This window comes from Cryptomeria japonica, chromosome 10 (genome assembly GCF_030272615.1).
Source record: "Cryptomeria japonica chromosome 10, Sugi_1.0, whole genome shotgun sequence".
Taxonomy (NCBI): domain Eukaryota; kingdom Viridiplantae; phylum Streptophyta; class Pinopsida; order Cupressales; family Cupressaceae; genus Cryptomeria; species Cryptomeria japonica.
The window spans coordinates 726,406,393-726,425,042 of NC_081414.1; the positions used below are offsets into that span (position 1 = coordinate 726,406,393).

The 18,650-nt window shown below is 34.0% G+C and overlaps 2 protein-coding genes across 2 annotated transcripts; both read left to right on the forward strand.

Annotated features, from left to right (window-relative positions):
- Positions 1 to 1,042: 1,042 nt before the first annotated feature.
- LOC131045522 (ethylene-responsive transcription factor ERF039-like) lies at positions 1,043 to 3,916 on the forward strand. Its single transcript, XM_057979117.2, has 2 exons — positions 1,043 to 1,180; positions 3,341 to 3,916. Exons 1-2 carry the CDS (start codon positions 1,043 to 1,045, stop codon positions 3,914 to 3,916), a joined length of 714 nt encoding a protein of 237 aa, XP_057835100.2.
- An 8,020-nt stretch (positions 3,917 to 11,936) lies between these two features.
- On the forward strand, positions 11,937 to 14,880 carry LOC131045523 (ethylene-responsive transcription factor ERF039-like). Its single transcript, XM_059212716.1, has 2 exons — positions 11,937 to 12,083; positions 14,473 to 14,880. The coding sequence occupies exons 1-2, from the start codon at positions 11,937 to 11,939 to the stop codon at positions 14,878 to 14,880; spliced, it is 555 nt and encodes a 184-aa protein (XP_059068699.1).
- Positions 14,881 to 18,650: the final 3,770 nt, after the last annotated feature.

The following is an 18,650-nucleotide window of genomic DNA, read 5'->3' on the forward strand; positions in this document are numbered from 1 at the left end:
ATTCTGGGAGAGGAAAGGTTTGTCAATAATACCTTATCAAGGTTGTGTCTCTCAGAAATAATCTATGGCAAGGAAGAGAAGGGAAGCTGTTTAGAAACCTTCTCCTTCTGGCCTTTTTAAACTTAATTATGATGGTGCTTGGAGAGGTAATCCTAGTCCAGCTGGAACTGGCATGGCTATTTTTTATCATGATGCTAATGTAATCCTTGCACAGAGTGATGCTTTAGGTATCAAAACTAACAATTATGCTGAGTTGTATGCTTTATCCTTTGGCTTGGACATGGCTATTAGCCTAGGCATTAAGTGTTTAATCATTGAGGGGGATTCGATGGTTACTTTCCAATGTGTCTCAAAGCAAAAATCACATTGTTGGCATTTACAATATATTTTGGATCACATTATAAAATAGTTAGTTCTTTGATTATTATCTGCTTTCTCATTGTTTTAGAGAGATCAATAAGGTGGTAGATTTTTTGGCTAATCTTGCTATTGATGCTAATGCTAATCATTTAACTGTTAATAAGGAGGAGTTGCCTTCTTTTGATAGTATGCCCAAATGAGTAATCTCTTCATGAACGGGTACCATATATCTCTTGCAAAATAGGTAGAGATTTGATTTGGTACTTTCTCGTGCGCTTGAAGGATACACTGTACAGTAATCATTTACTCCTCATTTCTTGATTATCATTATTTGCTATGTGTGGTGGCAAGATATGACATGTTTGTTGTGATCTATTCATAGTTATTTGTCACGGTAATTGTGTTTTGATTATGATTGGGTAAGCATTTTCTACTTGCATCTGATGGGGTGTTTCATGTAATGTTCTTCTGTCGTGAGTATCGTGAGAGGCATTATGCTATTATTGTTTCAATTATGATAATATCTCTTATGAGATTTAAATTTGTTGATTGCCTTCTTTTGTAATTATGAATTGTGTTGGCACTTCTTGCTCATGTTTTTGTCTACAGATGTCTTTAAAAGGTGACAACATTATTGAATTTTGCATAAGGCTTTGTCTGGTTTTTTTTCTTGAATATGCATATGTCGAATTTTTCTGCTCTTTCACGATACAGGGTTATTATTGAATGCCAAGTTGTGGTCTCAGATGAGGATATAGGAAGTAGCTCTGTGATGCTTGGTAAATTTTTTCGTTTGCTTTCTCCTCAGGTGGATTATGAGGTACGTAGGGTGGTGGGGAGTCTCTGGTTGCAGACTGGTTCTAATTTTTCTGGCTCTGAGATTCTGTCTTGATTTCTTACTGTTTGTTATGACATTTTGTATGATGAGGTTTTGCTCCAACTCTTGGTTTCTACGTCAATACTTCCTTCGGTATGCTCTTGGGAGCTTGTTAGGTCTACACTGGATAGCTATCATTTTGAGCTGGGGTCTTTTTACTATGGGGGTTTTCTTCCTCACTCTGATCTTTTGGACAATGGGCGGTGTGGGGAATTACTGTTTGAAATGAGAATGGGTTTAATCTGTGATAAATTGGGAGATACTTTGAAATCATTTGAAAGCTTACTAGATTGGGTTTCACCTCAATTTGTGCATAAGGCTTTGGTTTTTCTTATGGCGTTACATTCATTGCTCTCATTTTGTTTTTTGGTTTCAGCGTCTCCAAGGTTGGAATTCCCCTTGTAGATTGTCCCTCCTCTTAGAGAGCACAAGGAACCTCCCGATGAGAGCTAAAGCTCCTGCTTTTTGACTTGATCACATTATGTAGGTATCTTTTGGTTCATATATCTTTTTGATGCAGGTTATATCTATTGAATTGCTCGAATCTTTTCTCCAATTTTTTGATGGCACTTGGACTCATGATATGTACATTTCTAAAGCTATGTAACGGGTCCATTTAGACTGTTCTTGTTCATGGGGTATTTAGGTTATTTTAATTATTGCTTTTTTGGGCCGTAACTGGAGGTTTTCTTGTGGGTTCTTTCTTGCCGGTATGCCCTTTGAACCCATTGTAAAAACAAAAATTGAATATATTAATATACAAAAATTTAGTGGCATGTCCACTTTCATTAAAAAAAAAACATTTGATATTTTACAAAATTAAAAATATTGTTTGAATTGTGCTGTGTATCTGCATACAACTTAATTTTTCAGATTTACATAATATAAATGCATATGAAAATAGTCAGCTAAATGTTAATCTGCTAGTTAATATTTATGTTGTGTTAAAAGCATGTCAGTATTACTTCAAGAATATATACGATTTATATTAATATTAATTGCTGATATTATTCTGAATATTCTGTTATTATTAACTTTTACATTCTTTTAGATCTCATGTGATCCTCTTTAATTCTTTTATTTGACGCTTATTATATCAGTTAAATCATTAACCCTTTGTAAGGTGGTGATCAAAATAATGTGATAGTAATCTCAATACCTCAGAGGAATTCACAATATTGGAAGCAATATAGACATTGAACTATGCGAATTGAAGAAACGAACTAATGTTATCTTTTTGCTGGGGACATTCTTTTATTGACAGCATGACTGAAGAAAGCGACGGTTAAACCAGAATAAAACGTATATTAGCGTATAAAGAACCCCACAATATTAGCTAAGCGACAATAAGTGGTGTAGACTTGTAGTTACATGTGTTTCTGGCAACTACATGCTTTGCAGCAAAATCCAAAATGATTAATATAATACTGGGCATTCCTTTCACCCAACTTTCACGCAAATAGCATTTAGTTTGCATAAAATCAACCATGCAAATAGAAAAGTATAAAACTCGGCCAATGAAGATGAAGGGCCAACAAATACAGTGAATTGACTGTTTAAACAACCAACAAATATAGCTTAGAATTGCTTATAACTCAACATGTATGTCAAATTTAGCTACATTATAATGTAACTACATTATAATTCAACACCGTCCAACAGAGCTGATTTAGTTGTTTCGACCCCACATTTTCTTGTCTGTTGTACTGAGATCTAAGCCAGATGCTATTTGCTCTAATAGAGTCGGTTGTTAATGTGTAGGTCGATGAAAGAACCAAAGAAACATAATAACATATGACAGTATATTGGTAAGTTGATTCTGGTTTTCAAGAGATGATATGCAGCTAGCTGTGAACATGTTAAGCTACTAAAACGAGTCAAATCTTTATATGGTATCTAGGCTATCTCGATCCAAAGACTAGAAGAGGAATCACCTGATATTGCTTGGTTTTGAGCTTATGAGACTCTATTTACATTAGGTATTGCCATTGTTTTACATTTAAATAGACTGTTAACTCTCACTTGATTGTGTTAGAACACTGTACAATCTTATTTCTATCAAAATTGTGATTTTAACAGTTGTTTATACTGTTTTGATTACAGATGGGTAAACAAGCTTATAGTGCAAATGCATATAGGAGGGGGACAAAACATCCTACATATATAGGTGTGAGAAAGAGAAAGTGGGGTTTGTGGGTGTCAGAAATCAGAGAGCCGGGGAAGGAGAAGAGAATATGGCTTGGCTCATTTCCCTCACCAGAGATGGCAGCTCGTGCACATGATGCAGCTGCTTTTGCTTTAAGAGGGGAGTCAGCCAATTTCAATTTCCCTGACTCGATTCACTCCCTTCCTTGCCCTGCAACTTCATCTGCAACAGATATTCGGGCTGCTGCTGTCCAAGCTGCATACTCTTCTTCTCAACAGCCAGAGAAACAAATATCACAGCTGTGTCCCAACAGGAACAGGAACAGTGATGATATTACCAATGCGTTTCTTGGTTCAGAGCCCTTTCCACAGAATGAGTCTCAATTCACTGATATTGGAGGAACTGAAAGCCAAAACAATGAGATGATGGAATCATGGCTAGATTGTTTAAACTTGCTAATGAACACTGCAGATGGAGTGACGATGGGATCTTCTCTCCAATTTCATAAGCAATCCACTGAAGCAGAAGAATAATGTTACCAGTTTACATCTCTTTGGGATTTCAACTAGATTATCAAGTTAGGGTTACAAAACAAATCCAAAGTGTTGTCTTCATTCGCATGCGAGAAGGGTAAGAACTAACTACTAAAGAAAAATAGATCATAACGGCTAAGATGGATTTCCATTTGACTCAAAAAGGTTTGTGTTGTATGCTTTATTCAGTTGAATTGTAAGTATGTGGAAAAATTTGAAGCTATATAACTGCTTCCACCGAGATCAATGTAGAAAAGGTTAAGAGGCATATGGTGACTTCCATTCAAATAATGTACATAGCCCCTTCCCGAAAATAGTTTTCATTAAAATGTATGTAAACTATTCAGCTATTCTGAAACTCTAATGCATATGTACATTTAGGAGACTTTTATCTTAGACCGGTAACTCTTGCATTGTGGTCTTATTTTATTGTTATTCATTAATCTCATATGCTTTTGTATATCCCTTTGAATTGCAATGTGAAGTAATAGAAAACATTAGTTGGAAAAAAAATAGAAAAGGTCCTTTTGTTACTTTTTAATATTGTCTATCTATAAACCTGTTAAAGTTTTAAATGTTTATTATGTGAGAATGTCTAGCAAATATATAACAGGGCTAATTATAAACCAATGGATGTTTTGTGGTTGATTTAAACGATGTTTAAAATCATATTTATTACCGGTTGCAAAAAAGTAATACGAAATGAATCAAATCAATGTTTTACAATAGAAATAGTTATGAATCTATTTTTAAAATCTCAGATTCGGATGAAGGAATTTTATAAATATTTTTCACATAATCAATAGTAAATAGAACACTAAATTTAAATTGTAGCTGTGAATAATAGTTTATATGGATTAGAGAATGTGAGGGCTAGGGGTAAAATAATATCAAGGTAACCAGGTAAGATGCCTTGTTCAATGATTGAAAATGGGAAACCAATGCTGATGACTGGATATGAACTTAAAAGAAATTTGTGTTTTCTGTTTTCTTCTTATTTCAAGAAAGAAGTGAATTAGTTTGTAACGAAGGATAAGTCTTGTTAGAAAAAATCTTTAATTTTCCACTTTGTAAATATCTTTGAAGAAGAATTGATGAATTTAATAGATTAACAAAACTATGTATGATTTAATTACAATTGTACTGTGGATACTTGATTATGTTTATTATGTAATTATATTTTATATTATCAGTGATTTTCTTATAGATGATTAAACACAACACATATTAGAAGGATGTTGAAATAAATATTGATTTTCTGGCCTTAATACATGATATAAACTTAGATGTTTCACATATTTAAAATGGACATTAAACAAACAATGATACTTTGTCATATCATGCCACCATTATGGTCCATCGGTTATGCCTGATCTTAGAATACCTAAATGAACCACTTTGCCCCTTGTTGATCAAGTACCCAAGTCATAAAATTAAAGTTTGGCTGAGTGTGCCCTTTGGGGGATTTGACATCAAACCACCTCCTTGCCTCTTATCGCTTTTCCGATGCTCACTCCTCACTTCCTTTTCTCTGCTTTTCTAAGCCTTTTCTAAGTTAAGGATTGAAGAGTTCGATGTAACATTTTATTTAAGATGTTAACTGGAACTCCATAAATCCTATGCCTGGACCCCTTTTATTCAAACATTGAGGATTGGAGGTTATATTTTAACCTTTTCAAAGTTTATATTTTAACCTTTTCATTTGGGGAAAGTTAAATCTAACCCCCAAACCCTGATGCTCAATTCTCTGATTTCTTCTGTCCTACTCACCTTCTTTCGGGTTTACCTTAGCCATTTCCATTTTCGAAAGTGAAGGCACATCCCAAAACATAGTCTCTGATTCTTTCCACCTTCCTTCAACCTTTTGTGGGTTGGGGATTAGACTTCCCCCTTTACCTTTTCAATTTCAAAGAGGTTATAAGGTTTGTGTTGTATGCTTCATTCCATTGAATTGTAAGTATGAAGAAAAATTTGGAGCTATCTAACTGCTTCTACTGCAATCAAGTATATAAAAAAGATTGGAGGCATATAGTGACTTTCGTTCAAATGATGTATATATCTCCTTACCAAAAGCAGTTTTCTTTAAATGAATATATATGATTTCTAGCTTGGGTTTTCTTTGTAATAAGTCAGCTATTTTAAAACCGTAATGTATACTTATACTTAGGAGACTTTTATCTTGGTTGGGCAACTCTTACATTCTTGTCTGGTTTGATTGTTATAAATTCTTATAGTTTTCTTATGTATATCCCTTTTCATTGCAATATGGATTAATAGAAAACATTATGAAAAAATATTGAAAAGTAGTCATTTTATTTCTTTTTATAATTATCTATTTATAAACTTGTTTTAGTTTTAAATGCTTATTATGTGAGAATATATGAGCGCATATCTCAGTGCTGACTATAAACCCACGGATGTTTTATGCTCGATTTAAATGTTGTTTAAACTCATATATATTAGCAGTTGTATCATGTTGTATGTAATGATTCAAATTAATGTTTACTATAGAAAATGTTATGGATCTAGTTTTAAAATTTATTTTATTTTTTTTCAATAAAAGTGGATTATTCCACTAAACTTTTTTATTAATATTTTTTATTTTTTACACAGGATTCAAAGAGCATACTGAAGGAAAGAACCCTAGGAAGAAAACCTTCAGTCACAGCTCATAAAATAAACCTATAGTATCTAACGGATCAGTTTATACACCCCACCCAAAACCACATCCAAAATGCTCCCACAACAAATATAATATCAGTTTTGCATAGAGCCCATATATGATTTTCAAATGTAGACTCCACAACTGTTATCAATGGAAAAAGACAGAATTTTCCAAAGCCCTGTGCCAAATCCCATGAGCCAAAAACCTTATTGTAAGGACTCTGTCCTGAACTGCCAACCAAGCAAAGGATCCAACTTTAGGAAGGCAAGCCGAATGCCAAAACAACTTATAAGGCCAAGATGATAAATCTTTAGCAACCATAAGAGAGTTGTAACCATCTTTAACAGTGTACTTACCAGAAATATTCTTTGTCCAAATAAGCTCGTCCTCAGAATCAGAAAGAAATACAATTCTATCCCCCAAAATCTTCTCAAAATCTAATTTCATACTTTGCTCAACATCTAAGAAATCAATCGACTTCCATCTAGCTAGCTTAAGGGGTCCACTAGTCACAATTTCAAAATAATCTGCTACAAAAACACCCCAAAGGGAGGAAAGAACAGTGATCAGAGGAGACCAATCCCTAATCTTCACCAAAGGTGTGTGTCCATTCCATACTTCATCTCAGAATCTGACCTTTCTACCATTATGAACAATCCATAAGAGATGAGAAAAAATAACTGATCTACATTTCTAAAGGAAATTCCAAATAGCAGAACCCGAAGGCAAATTTGAGACTTTAAAAATGTACTCTCTTGGTCTATTATTTAAATATTTGGCAAACATAATCTGTGCCAATAAGGAGCTAGGCTTGTCATATAATTTTTGATTCTCCAGACTTTGAATTCCTATTCCCACAAGTTCCTTAGGCAAACATACCTTATCCCATGCAAGTAAAGGGAGTTTCTTCTTGCCATCTTTATTATTGTTCCAAAGAAAATCTCTAAGAGTATCCTGTAAACTAACCATAGCTACTTTTGGAGACTTCAAAGCAGTCATGAGATATATGGGAACAACATTCAAAACAGACTTGATGAGAACAATTTTACCCGCCAAAGTTAACCATCTATGATTCCATGAGAGAATTCTTTTAGAAATGACCGAAATAATCTTATCCCAAAAACCAATCTTATCCTGTTTAATAAAGAAAGGTATCCCAAGGTAAGTACATGGAAGATTTCCAGTCTCAAATCCCCAAAAGGATTGCAACCTATGATGAACTAGTTGTGATGTATTAAGAAAAAAAATCTTTGATTTATCACCATTCACTTTCTGACCAGAAAATGATGCATAATTCTGTATTATTCTTTTAATCACTTTTGCCTCAACTAACGAAGCATGTCCAAATAATAGAGTATCATCTGCAAAGAGACAATGAGAAATAATTTGGGGAATATTCTGAATCCTTATACGTTTCCAAAGCCTCCCCACTTTAGTAGCCCTAATAGCCCAACTAAAGGTTTTAGCTAGGAGAATAAACAAAAAGAGAGAAAGGGGATCTCCCTGTCTCAAACCCCTAGAGGAAGTGAAAATACCACATGGAGAACCATTAATTAAAACCGAGAATCTTGCAGAAGAAATACATGCACGAATCCATTTGACCCAAGCCTTGGAAAAACCTAACTTCTCAAGAACAACACATAAAGCCCCCTACTCTACTCTATCATAAGCCTTCATCAAGTCTAGTTTAAGTATCATGGTCAGGGTTCTTTGGGTGGAAATAGAATGCAACACCTCATGTGCTACAATTGCACCCTCTGTCATCTCCCTTTCGGGAACAAAACCACCTTGCTCCAATGAAATGATCTTAGGTAGAATTTTTGCCAACCTAAGGGAAATCACCTTCGTAAATATCTTATAAAAAGTGTTACATAAAGAAATGGGGCAAAAGTCAGCAAAAGTCTTAGTATCCTCTTTTTTAGGAATAATTGCAATCATTGTAGTATTAAGTTCTTTTAAAATAGACTTATTTCTCCTAGCTTCCTCGAGAGCCAATAAAACATCATTTCCCACAAAATCCCAACATTTCTGAAAAAATAAAGGAGTAAAACCATCTGATCTTAGAGCTTTATCCGGATTCATGGCAAAGATGACACTCTTAACTTCTTCTAAGGAAAAGGGAGACATCGACATCTTATTTTCTTCCAAAGATACTAAAGGAGGAATAGTAGATATAATATCATTGCTAAGGTTTCCATTTTCCGAAGATAATAATGACTTAAAACACCTAACTGCCTCTGAAGCAATGTCCTCTGGCTCTACAAATAAATTCCCAATCTAACACTGAATACAAGATATCCTATTCTTACATATTTTAATCTTAGTTGAAGAATGAAAAAATTTTGTGATCCTGTCACCATCTGAAAGCCATAATTCTCTAGATTTTTGTCTCCAATAGATTTCCTCTCTAGCTAACACCTCCTCAAGTTGTAATTTTAGTGACTTCAATTCATCAAAAACTTGTGGCACCATACCATGTTGAAGCACATGAGTATTAAGACATTCAATCATATCTTGAATCCTTTGTTTCTCCTAAAAAATGTTCTTAAAATACAAGATATTCCATTCCCTAATATTCAATTTCGAATAACTTAACTTCTTATTAATCTGAAACATATGGGACCCATAACAAAAAGGAGCAGAATTCCACCATTTCATAAGAAGAGGCAAAAAGGAAGAATTCGTAAACCACATGGGCTCAAATTTAAATAGAGACTTAAAAGAAGCCCTATCCTCAATAACTAAAAGGGAAATTGGAAGATGATCAAAACCCGAGACCGATAGAATAGAGGAAAAGAATTCAAAATCTGAATCAATCCAATTCTCAGATAACAAAAATGGATCTAATCTCTTAGAAATCTGAGAAAAATCCCTTCTCATGTTTGTCCATGTGAAAACCCCATTCCAAGACTTACAATCAAAAAGACTCATATCAGAAATGAAATCCCCAAAGTCATCCATAATCCTTTTATTAGGGAAAACACCTCCTCTTTTCTCATCTAAATCAGTGATAGGATTAAAATCACCCCTAAAGATAATAAAGGAACCATGTTTTAAGGGAGAAGAAATCCTCTTTAGTTCACCCCATAACTTACTCTTCCCTTGAATTATTGATGAAGCATAAATGTTAAAAAGCTAGAATTTAACCTTCGAAATCTTTCTTATAACTAAAGTCAACATCCAATTTGTAGCAGATGCCACTAACTATACCTCAATATTGTAATTATTCCAAAGTAGTGCCAAACCTCCTCAAGCACCACGAGTAGGAGAAGAAAGAAAATTCCATCTTCTCCAAGATGAAAAAACCAAATCGGCAGACTCCTTTGACAACTTTGTTTCTTACAACATAAAAATATCACACTTAATTAAGTCCATTTGGGACTTAATTAAGCATCTCTTGTTAGGGTAATTAAAGCCCCTAACATTCCAATAAATAATTTTCATTTTCCTCGAGGGGAGGCCGAAGATCCCCTCTTCCCATTAATCGAAGTATTATTTCTTTCCCCAAAGCAACCTTGCAAATTATGTTTCACAACTCCTAATCTTGTCACAGGAGGACTAGTCATGGATCTTTTACTCCTCTTTCTTTTTACACCTATAAGAGTTAGGCATGTTTTCTTAGGCCTACCAAGAGAGACCGAATGCCTCCCTTGTCCACCAATAGGAGAAAGGGACAAAGTCTTTTGAATTCCAGCATCAATTTCCATTTCAGTCTTAAGATTATTTGGCGGCCTACCTCTCCTAGGAGAAACCACTGATGGTGAAAAAACCGGAGTTGTTTGGACAATTGGTAAACTCTTGCATGACTTTGGAGAAGCTCGGATAATTGGATTATCTTCAAAACCCAACTCTATTGTAGCCAAAACCACAAAAGGATTAGCAGATGCAGAAATTGGAAGAGTCGAGTTTATACCCCACAAATCATTCTCAATTGAATAAACAACTCTATCGGTAATACCCTCATCCATTTGATGTGCATGATTGTTAAAAATATCATTTACTTGTTGAACCATATTCTCATCTGGCATAATAACAGGGACAACCTCTGATAGATTACTATTCCCTAAGGAACATTCATTAGCCATATTAATTTCAACATTCAGAGGGGAATTATTAGACACCAAATTCTTAATTTCCTAGACTAAAGAAGCATCATTAGGAAAATCTATGGTAGGTACCCGTTTAATAGTTTCCATATAGTTTTAAAATATTTTATTTAATAGAGTTTTATAAATATTTTTCACAAAATCAATAGTAAATAGAATATTAGATTTAAATTATGGTTGTGAACATAATTTATATGAATTAGTAGAGCATCTGAAGGTTAGAGGATAACAAATGATCAAGGTAATCAGATAAGATGTCTTATTTTTTATGATTGGTTATGAGCTAAAAGAAATTTGTATATTTTTTTCTTCTTAATGTTAAAAAGAAAGAAACCAATTTTTTTGTAATTAAGAATATATTTTATATGATGATAGTTTACTAATTCATGTATTTCTTACACATCAAAAAATTATACTTTTCTACTTCGCAAATATCTTATAGTAGCAGATATGGAGAATTCTAGGTTGCTCCAAGTAGCTCCAAATAGGCACAAACAACTTTAGAGGGCTTCTAACTCATATTGGTAGTTAAATAGACTATTTTAGAATTGAATCAAAGAGAGCTCTAAGCAGCTCTAGGCAGCTCTGGGCATGGATAAACAACTTCAGGTAGCTCCTAACACAAATAGATAGAAAGGCAAGCACCCTCAAATAGCAAGAGAATTGGCTCAAGAGATCTCCTTATAGCTTTTAGTCAATCTAGTGGCTTCAGACAACTCTAATTAGAGTCTACATAGAAGAGCAACAACAGTAGTGAGAATTTATAACACACTCTTCCCTCTATAATGCTAATCAAGACCAAGAGTCTAAGGGAGATATACCAGAATGTGAAGCTTTTAATCAAAATTTGAATTTTTTATTATTTTCTCATAGTAATTTGATTTATTCTAATGATTCCATTTAAGAGGAGAAATGGTGTGAGGCCATGGATGGGGAAATGGATGCAATAGAGAGGCATAGAACATGGGAGATAACCGATTTGCCTCTAGATACAAAAGTTATTGGTGTTAAATAGGTCTACAAGGCCAAGAGCAATGCCAAAGGTAGAATAGAGTAGCATAAGGCAATATTGGTTGTCAAAGTATACAAATAGTAGTTTGGGAGAGATTATGATGAGATGTATGCCCCTTTTTCAAGAATGGAATTTGTTTAGGTATTCATAACCATTGCATCCTATCACAAATGGAAGGTATTTCAAATGGACATGAAGTCTTCCTTCTTAAATGGAGTGTTGAAAGAGGAAGTATATATGGAGCAACCCCTTGGTTATGAAATTCGAGGTCAAGAAAGCAAGCCGTATAGACTAAAGGAGGCTATTTATGGGCTGAAGAAAGCTACATGGGCATGGTACAATAATATTGACTCATATTTGATGGGCAATGGCTTTATGGGCGTGGTGCAACAATATTGACTCATATTTGATGAGCAATGGCTTTAGCAAATGCAATGGTAAGCCCACTCTTTATAGCAAGACAACTGATGGTAATATTTTGATTGTTGTCTTGTATGTAGATGATTTAGTCTCCATTTTATTTGTTGCATTCTCTATATTTGGTCTTTACATGGCATCAAATTATTGTGTTTCCTAAATTTGGGCTTTTTTTATATTTTTAAGTAAACTAGGTTAGACATCCTTGTTCATTAAACTTGAGGGTGAACAAGAGTAACTCCACACACTCACTCATGCTTTTTTCTCTCCTCACTTTCAAATGATCTGTTGTAGTAACATTGGACATGCAATGTCATCAATTGCACATTTATTGATTACAATTGTTATATAGTTATACGTTGTGTCATGAATTTTGTCCAATATATGGCTAAATAGAAATCATATTACAAATGATAAATATATAACAACATAATTTTCCAAAGGATAATTTGTGTAAAATTAATTATATATATAAATAATAGAGTTTACATGTTGTTACATTATTTCTAAACTTTGTCACAAGAAGAATGAAATTATATTATCTACTATAAATTAATTATTTATAGAATAAATTTATAACTCTCCATGTTTTTTCATAATAAAAGTTGTTTGGAATTTTAATACATAGACATAAATATTGTTCGGATTAAAATACCATTTCCTTGTAAATCTTTTGTAAATTGTTTCATTGTATTCTAGCATCCTTGAAAAATATTCATAGACATATAAAATGCTAAGATAAATAACATTTATCTCTCAAAATTATCATCAATATATTCATAATTGGAATTGGGATTCATAGGCAACTGTTAATAAAATAAATATTATAAAAATTATAAATTATTATCCATTTCCAAATTGTCTCCGAGAGGATTGTGATTTCACAAAGTGGAGTGTTAGATTTTTTGAGGAAGAGTTTTGCAAGGTCAATGAACCCTACCGAGCCTTCTATTTCACATTCCCCTTGACTCATTGGATTGCCATGTTGGAGAGCTATAAATATGTGATCAAAATTGATATTCATTATCTTTTTAATATTTGATATTCTACAAAATAAAATTAGAATTAAAATTGTTGTGTTGTATCTAAAAAGAGCTTAATTTTCACATTTACATGAAATAAATATATATGAAAATAGTCATCCGAATGTTAATGTACAAATTAGTATCTTCCCTGTGTTAAAAATATGTCTGTATCACTTCAAGAATATATACAATAAATTTGGAAAAGAAATGTTTATCACTGTAGGTGAATATTTATTTAAATATTAATTGCTGTTATTATTCTGAATATTCTGTTACTTTTACATTCTTTTAGATCTAATGTGATCCTCTTTGATCAATTACCTTTTGTAAGGTATTGAAGAAAATAATTTGATGGTAGTCTCAATACCTCAGAGTAATTCGCAATATGGGAAGCAATTTACACATTGTTATGCGAATTGAACAAAAGAACTAATGTTATCTTTTTGTTGGGGACATTCTTTTATTGAAAGCATGACTGAAGAAAGCGACAGTTAAACCTGAACAAAACGTATAACACGCTCTTATGAATTATAGCTAAAAGCATATAAAGCACCCCACCATATTAGCTAACCAACATCACTGGTGTAGACATGTAGTTACATGTGCCTCTGGCAACTACATGCTTTCTAGCAAAATTCCATAAGGAAGAATACAAAACTAGACACTCCTTTCACGCAAATGAAAATTAGTTTGCATAGAATCAACCATGTATATAGAGAAGTATAAAACTTAGCCAATTAAGATGAAGGTCCAACAAATACAGTTGGTTGACTGTTTAACCAACCAACAAATATAACTTAGAATGCTTATAACTCAACATGTCTATCCAATTTAGCTACATTATGATGTAATGACTACATTATAATTCAACACCGTCCAACAGAGCTGACTTAGTTGTTTCGGCCCCACATTTTCTTTTCTGTTGTAATGGGATCGAAGCCAGATGCTATTTGCCATATTAGAGTGGGTTGTTAATGTGTAGGTCGATGAAAGAACCACAGAAACATAATAACATAATAACATATGACAGTATATTAGTAAGTTGATTCCGCTTTTCAAGAGATGATCTGCAGCTAACTCCGAGCATGTTAAGCCACTAAAACAAGTCAAATCTTTATATGGTATCTAGGCTATCTCGATCCAGAGACTAGAAGAGTGACACCTGATTCTGCTTGGCTTTGAGTTGATGAGACTCCATTAACGCTAGGTATTTCAATTGTTTTCCATTTAAATAGACTGTTAACTCTCACTTGATTATGGTAGAACAGTGTACAATCTTATTCCTGTCAAAATTGAAATTTTAACAGTTGTTTATATTGTTCTAATTACAGACGGGTAAACAAGCTTATAGTGCAAATGCAAATAGGAGTGGGACAAAACATCCTACATATATAGGTATGAGAAAGAGAAAGTGGGGTTTGTGGGTGTCAGAAATTAGAGAGCCGGTGAAGGAGAAGAGAATATGGCTTGGCTCATTTCGCTCACCAGAGATGACAGCTCGTGTACATGATGCAGCTGCTTTTGCTTTAAGAGGGAAGTCAGCCAATTTCAATTTCCCTGACTCGATTCACTCCCTTCCTTGCCCTGCAACTTCCTCTGCAACAGATATTCAGGCTGCTGCTGTCCAAGCTGCATACTCTTCTTCTCAACAGCCAGAGAAACAAATAACACAGCTATTTTCCAACATGAACAGTGATGATATTACCAATGCTATTCTTGGTTTAGAGCTCTTTCCATAGAATAAGTCTCAATTCACTAACTGAAAGACAAAACAATTAGATGATGGAATCTGTTGGAAACAAGGAACAGTGAGGGGATGAATCAGTGTTATTCAATTTTTAACATTCTTAATCTGATTCTTCAACCACTTAATGCTTCTAAACAAAAGAAAGAAGCAAACACATAAAGCAAGTATCCACAGCACCATAGCACAAGGATTTTTACGTGGAAAACCTGGTTAAGGAGAAAACCATGGTAGGATCCATACTCACAATATTAATAAATGTTGTTAGAAGTATAATTACAAATAAAATAACATTACGTAAGGGGAATGCACATGCATTTAGGCACACTGCTTAGAGCTCACTAGTCAAATTACAATAATGGCTACAACCCTAGACAACTGACTGGCTTACAACATGATTATAAATAATAATTGGAATGTTCTAACTGGTGAACAACATCTACAAATGCCAAAATACAGTTCTGGTTAAGCACAAATTAGACAATCTTACTCTTCTCTGCTATACTGCTTTGTTCTAATATTTTGTTGTAATTTAGAGTTCAAATCCTTCCCTTGCGCACATGAAACTACACATAATCACTCACAAACACTTTCCACACAACCACCAATACCAAAAATGATCATATTAGTCGGTCTTATATATTCACAACATCAATTTAGGTCTTCTTCCTATTAGCTTCAAGAACAAGGTATAAAAGATGAACCGTGTACTCAAGTCCGCTCAATCTTATCCAAATAAATCATGCAGACCAAAAATAATTGTCCACTCTTCGCACATGATGACTTAACATCCTCGAAGACAAAACCAACCACTAAAATTGATCCACAAGATCTGCACATTGATTATCAACACATTACTACTAATGAACATTGTTCTACTTAAGAACATCGATACTGGATCTTCCAACTCACTCAAAACTCAACACCGGAGGCTTCAAACTTGGAATAAGGTAAAATACATATCAATAATGCTTCTCCAAGATCTACAACATCAGATACTCAAAATAGATGAAACACCAATCAAATTACTGCATACTATTGGATAAGTTCTAACTTCACCAGACCTCACCAAAACTCAATCAGTCTTCTGGTATGAATTAATTATGATCTGTGGATTGAATATCTGACTCCAGTTGCCATCAATGGCAACATCTAAATATTAATGCAATGTCTCTTGCCAATAATCTTCCCCTTTGGCATTGATGGCAACCCTTAGTGAAAAATTACTAAGTGTCGAACCAAAACCAAAATAATACATACTACATCAAGAATCTATCACTCAGACTCCAAAAATTAAAAAAGACTCCCTAAGATCAATATTTTTCACTTATCTACACTCCCCCTTTGACATCAATTGAAAGGTAGGGTTTTGAAAACCAAAAATACTATTTACATATGTACACGCAGTCTTAATCACAAAAACTTAAAAATCTCTGCATAAGTGTTCTTAATGCATTCAAGTGGCTATCCTAGCCCTTCTTCAAGCTCTCCAAAACTACGATAAGGCCTCTAAATAGGTATGCTTGTGTTTCTGCTGACTTGAGAGTTTTTGGTTAACTACTGGCTTGAGCACTCTGTATATCTTGCAGAGTACTAAGCATGATATCCAATTTAGGAACAATGTGACTCCTAAGTTCTCCAACTCTTCCAATAATCCTTTCCTCCTCTTGACCCAAACTCCTAATTTTATCAAGTAAAGATATTACTTGATCTTCATGACTAAAGTAAATTGATAAAGGATCAACTGATTGAGATATCCGGGTGAGTTTAGCTTCACGTTTCTTATATTTCTTGTCAATCTCCACAATGAATCTAAATAGTGACAAGAATGACTTGTAAATAGTTCCTCCTTTGTACAATGCATCATGCATGCTTTTTATAGAATCATCCAATGTGGCTCTATCATTAATTATCATCATCTTCAACATTCGAAGCCTCCTAGCATTCAACTCTTTACAGACCTTCTCCTCAACAAACTTCTCAAGGGATTCAAAATGTGTATCTATACAGTTGGTCAAACTCTTCAACTATCCGGATGGTGTATCTGAAGTATCCTTATGAAATGAAGGCATTAATTTATCCAAAACTCTATATGCCACGGTTAGTAGCATGCTATCTTTTGTGTGCGACTTAAGGATATCTTCACTAGCCTTTGCTTGAGCAAATGATGCTAGTTGAATCTTCTGAATTAGTGATAGAGAGGTGAGGTTAATTGGTCCTTGCACAAATTTCAGATCATCTACTATCAACTTTCCCTACACTTCCTTTGTAGTGGTTCTTGCTTCAATCTCAACTTCAACCTTTATCTCCACCTTCTTTGTATCTTTCTCTATTTCTGCTTCCTTCTTAGGCACCAGAGGGTTATCTCAATCAACTAGAGGATTATCCTCAACTTCATTTCCTTTTTCTACATCCTTCTCTATTTCTGCCTCAACCTCAATCTCATCTACTTTTCTTGCATCAGCTACACCCTCATCTATAACATTCTCATTTTTGGTATCTTTTGGAATATTGACATCAGCTTGATCATCAATCTATACTTCTGGAATGGGAGGAGTTTCAACCTTTTTGTACACTTTTGGATCATCCTAATATGGCATGTTTTTTGCTTCCAGATGAGTATCACTTTAACCTTTTTCCGGATTAACCGTATACTGGTTCTGTAACAAAATTTTTCTCAAAATTGCTTCAATGTCCTTTACAAATTCATCTATCTTTCCAATCATCATCTTATTTACTCTAGTTTTACATTGGAATTTATTCTTGGCTAACTTAAAATTAACCAATACATATTCTCTCATTCTTTCTTCTTTTTCTCTACTTTTCTATCTTCTCATATCCAAAACTTTGTATAGGCTCTTAGGTATTATAGACATCAATTCAATTAAAGCTATACTATATACATTCATATATTCTATTATAGATTCGTCTAATGCCCTTTATGCATTCTCATCAAATTGTCATACCACATAGATAGTTGCTTCAAATTACCATTCTTTATTCACAATGTGATATAATTTCATAGGAGGTTTAACAGAAAATTTTTCTTGCTTCATTACCTCATCAATTGTGGATGGCTTTGGTTTCTTGCTTCTCTTTGCTCCACCAGATGGTTTCTCCTTAGTGACTTTAGAGGCCTTAGCAAATTCAGCCATTATTTCCTTCACCGCTTCATCTTATTTAGTCTCTTCATCATCTACAATGAGAAATCTCATTGTCTTCCTCTTCTCTCCCTTTTCGGATGGCTTTACTAATGACTTGGATAGTTTTGCATGGCTGAAGGAGGGAGAAATGCTTTCAGTTTATCTTGGCTTAGGAGGAGAGACTTCCATTTTGGCTTTCTTCTCGACCTTAACATTCTACTCTTTCAAGAGGATATTCCTCTCTCTTGCCTTCTGGACCATCTCTTTTGTGATTCCCATGCTCTTTAAAAGAGCTTCTACTTCTGTTCTTACCTTCTTCTCAATTACCAACTTCTTGAACTGTTGGTACATCTTCAAGCTCTTCTATTTATATGTTCCAAAATTCTCTTCCTTTGGATCCGTTGGCTTTTTTATTAAATGTTGTGTATAAAGATCCAAAATTTGCTCATCAACTTCATATCTCATTGGCATAATCCATGAAATTATTGGCTCTGCTACCTCCGTCAAGAACTAGTCAGTGTTTACCATAAAACATATTGTGTTTTTATATTTTTCCACAATAGACTTGGGGATTCTCTCCCTATCATGCATCTCCTTCTTGAAATTCTTAAATTATCCCCAT

Bases quoted from the DNA above. Each gene is read 5' to 3' on its own strand.
- LOC131045523 (XM_059212716.1), top strand. From the start codon at position 11,937: ATGGAGCAACCCCTTGGTTATGAAATTCGAGGTCAAGAAAGCAAGCCG. The intron at 12,084-14,472 runs GTGCAACAATAT...TTCTAATTACAG, and splicing joins GCAATGGCTTTATGGGCGTG to ACGGGTAAACAAGCTTATAG.
- LOC131045522 (XM_057979117.2), top strand. From the start codon at position 1,043: ATGTCGAATTTTTCTGCTCTTTCACGATACAGGGTTATTATTGAATGC. The intron at 1,181-3,340 runs GTACGTAGGGTG...TTTTGATTACAG, and splicing joins CTCCTCAGGTGGATTATGAG to ATGGGTAAACAAGCTTATAG.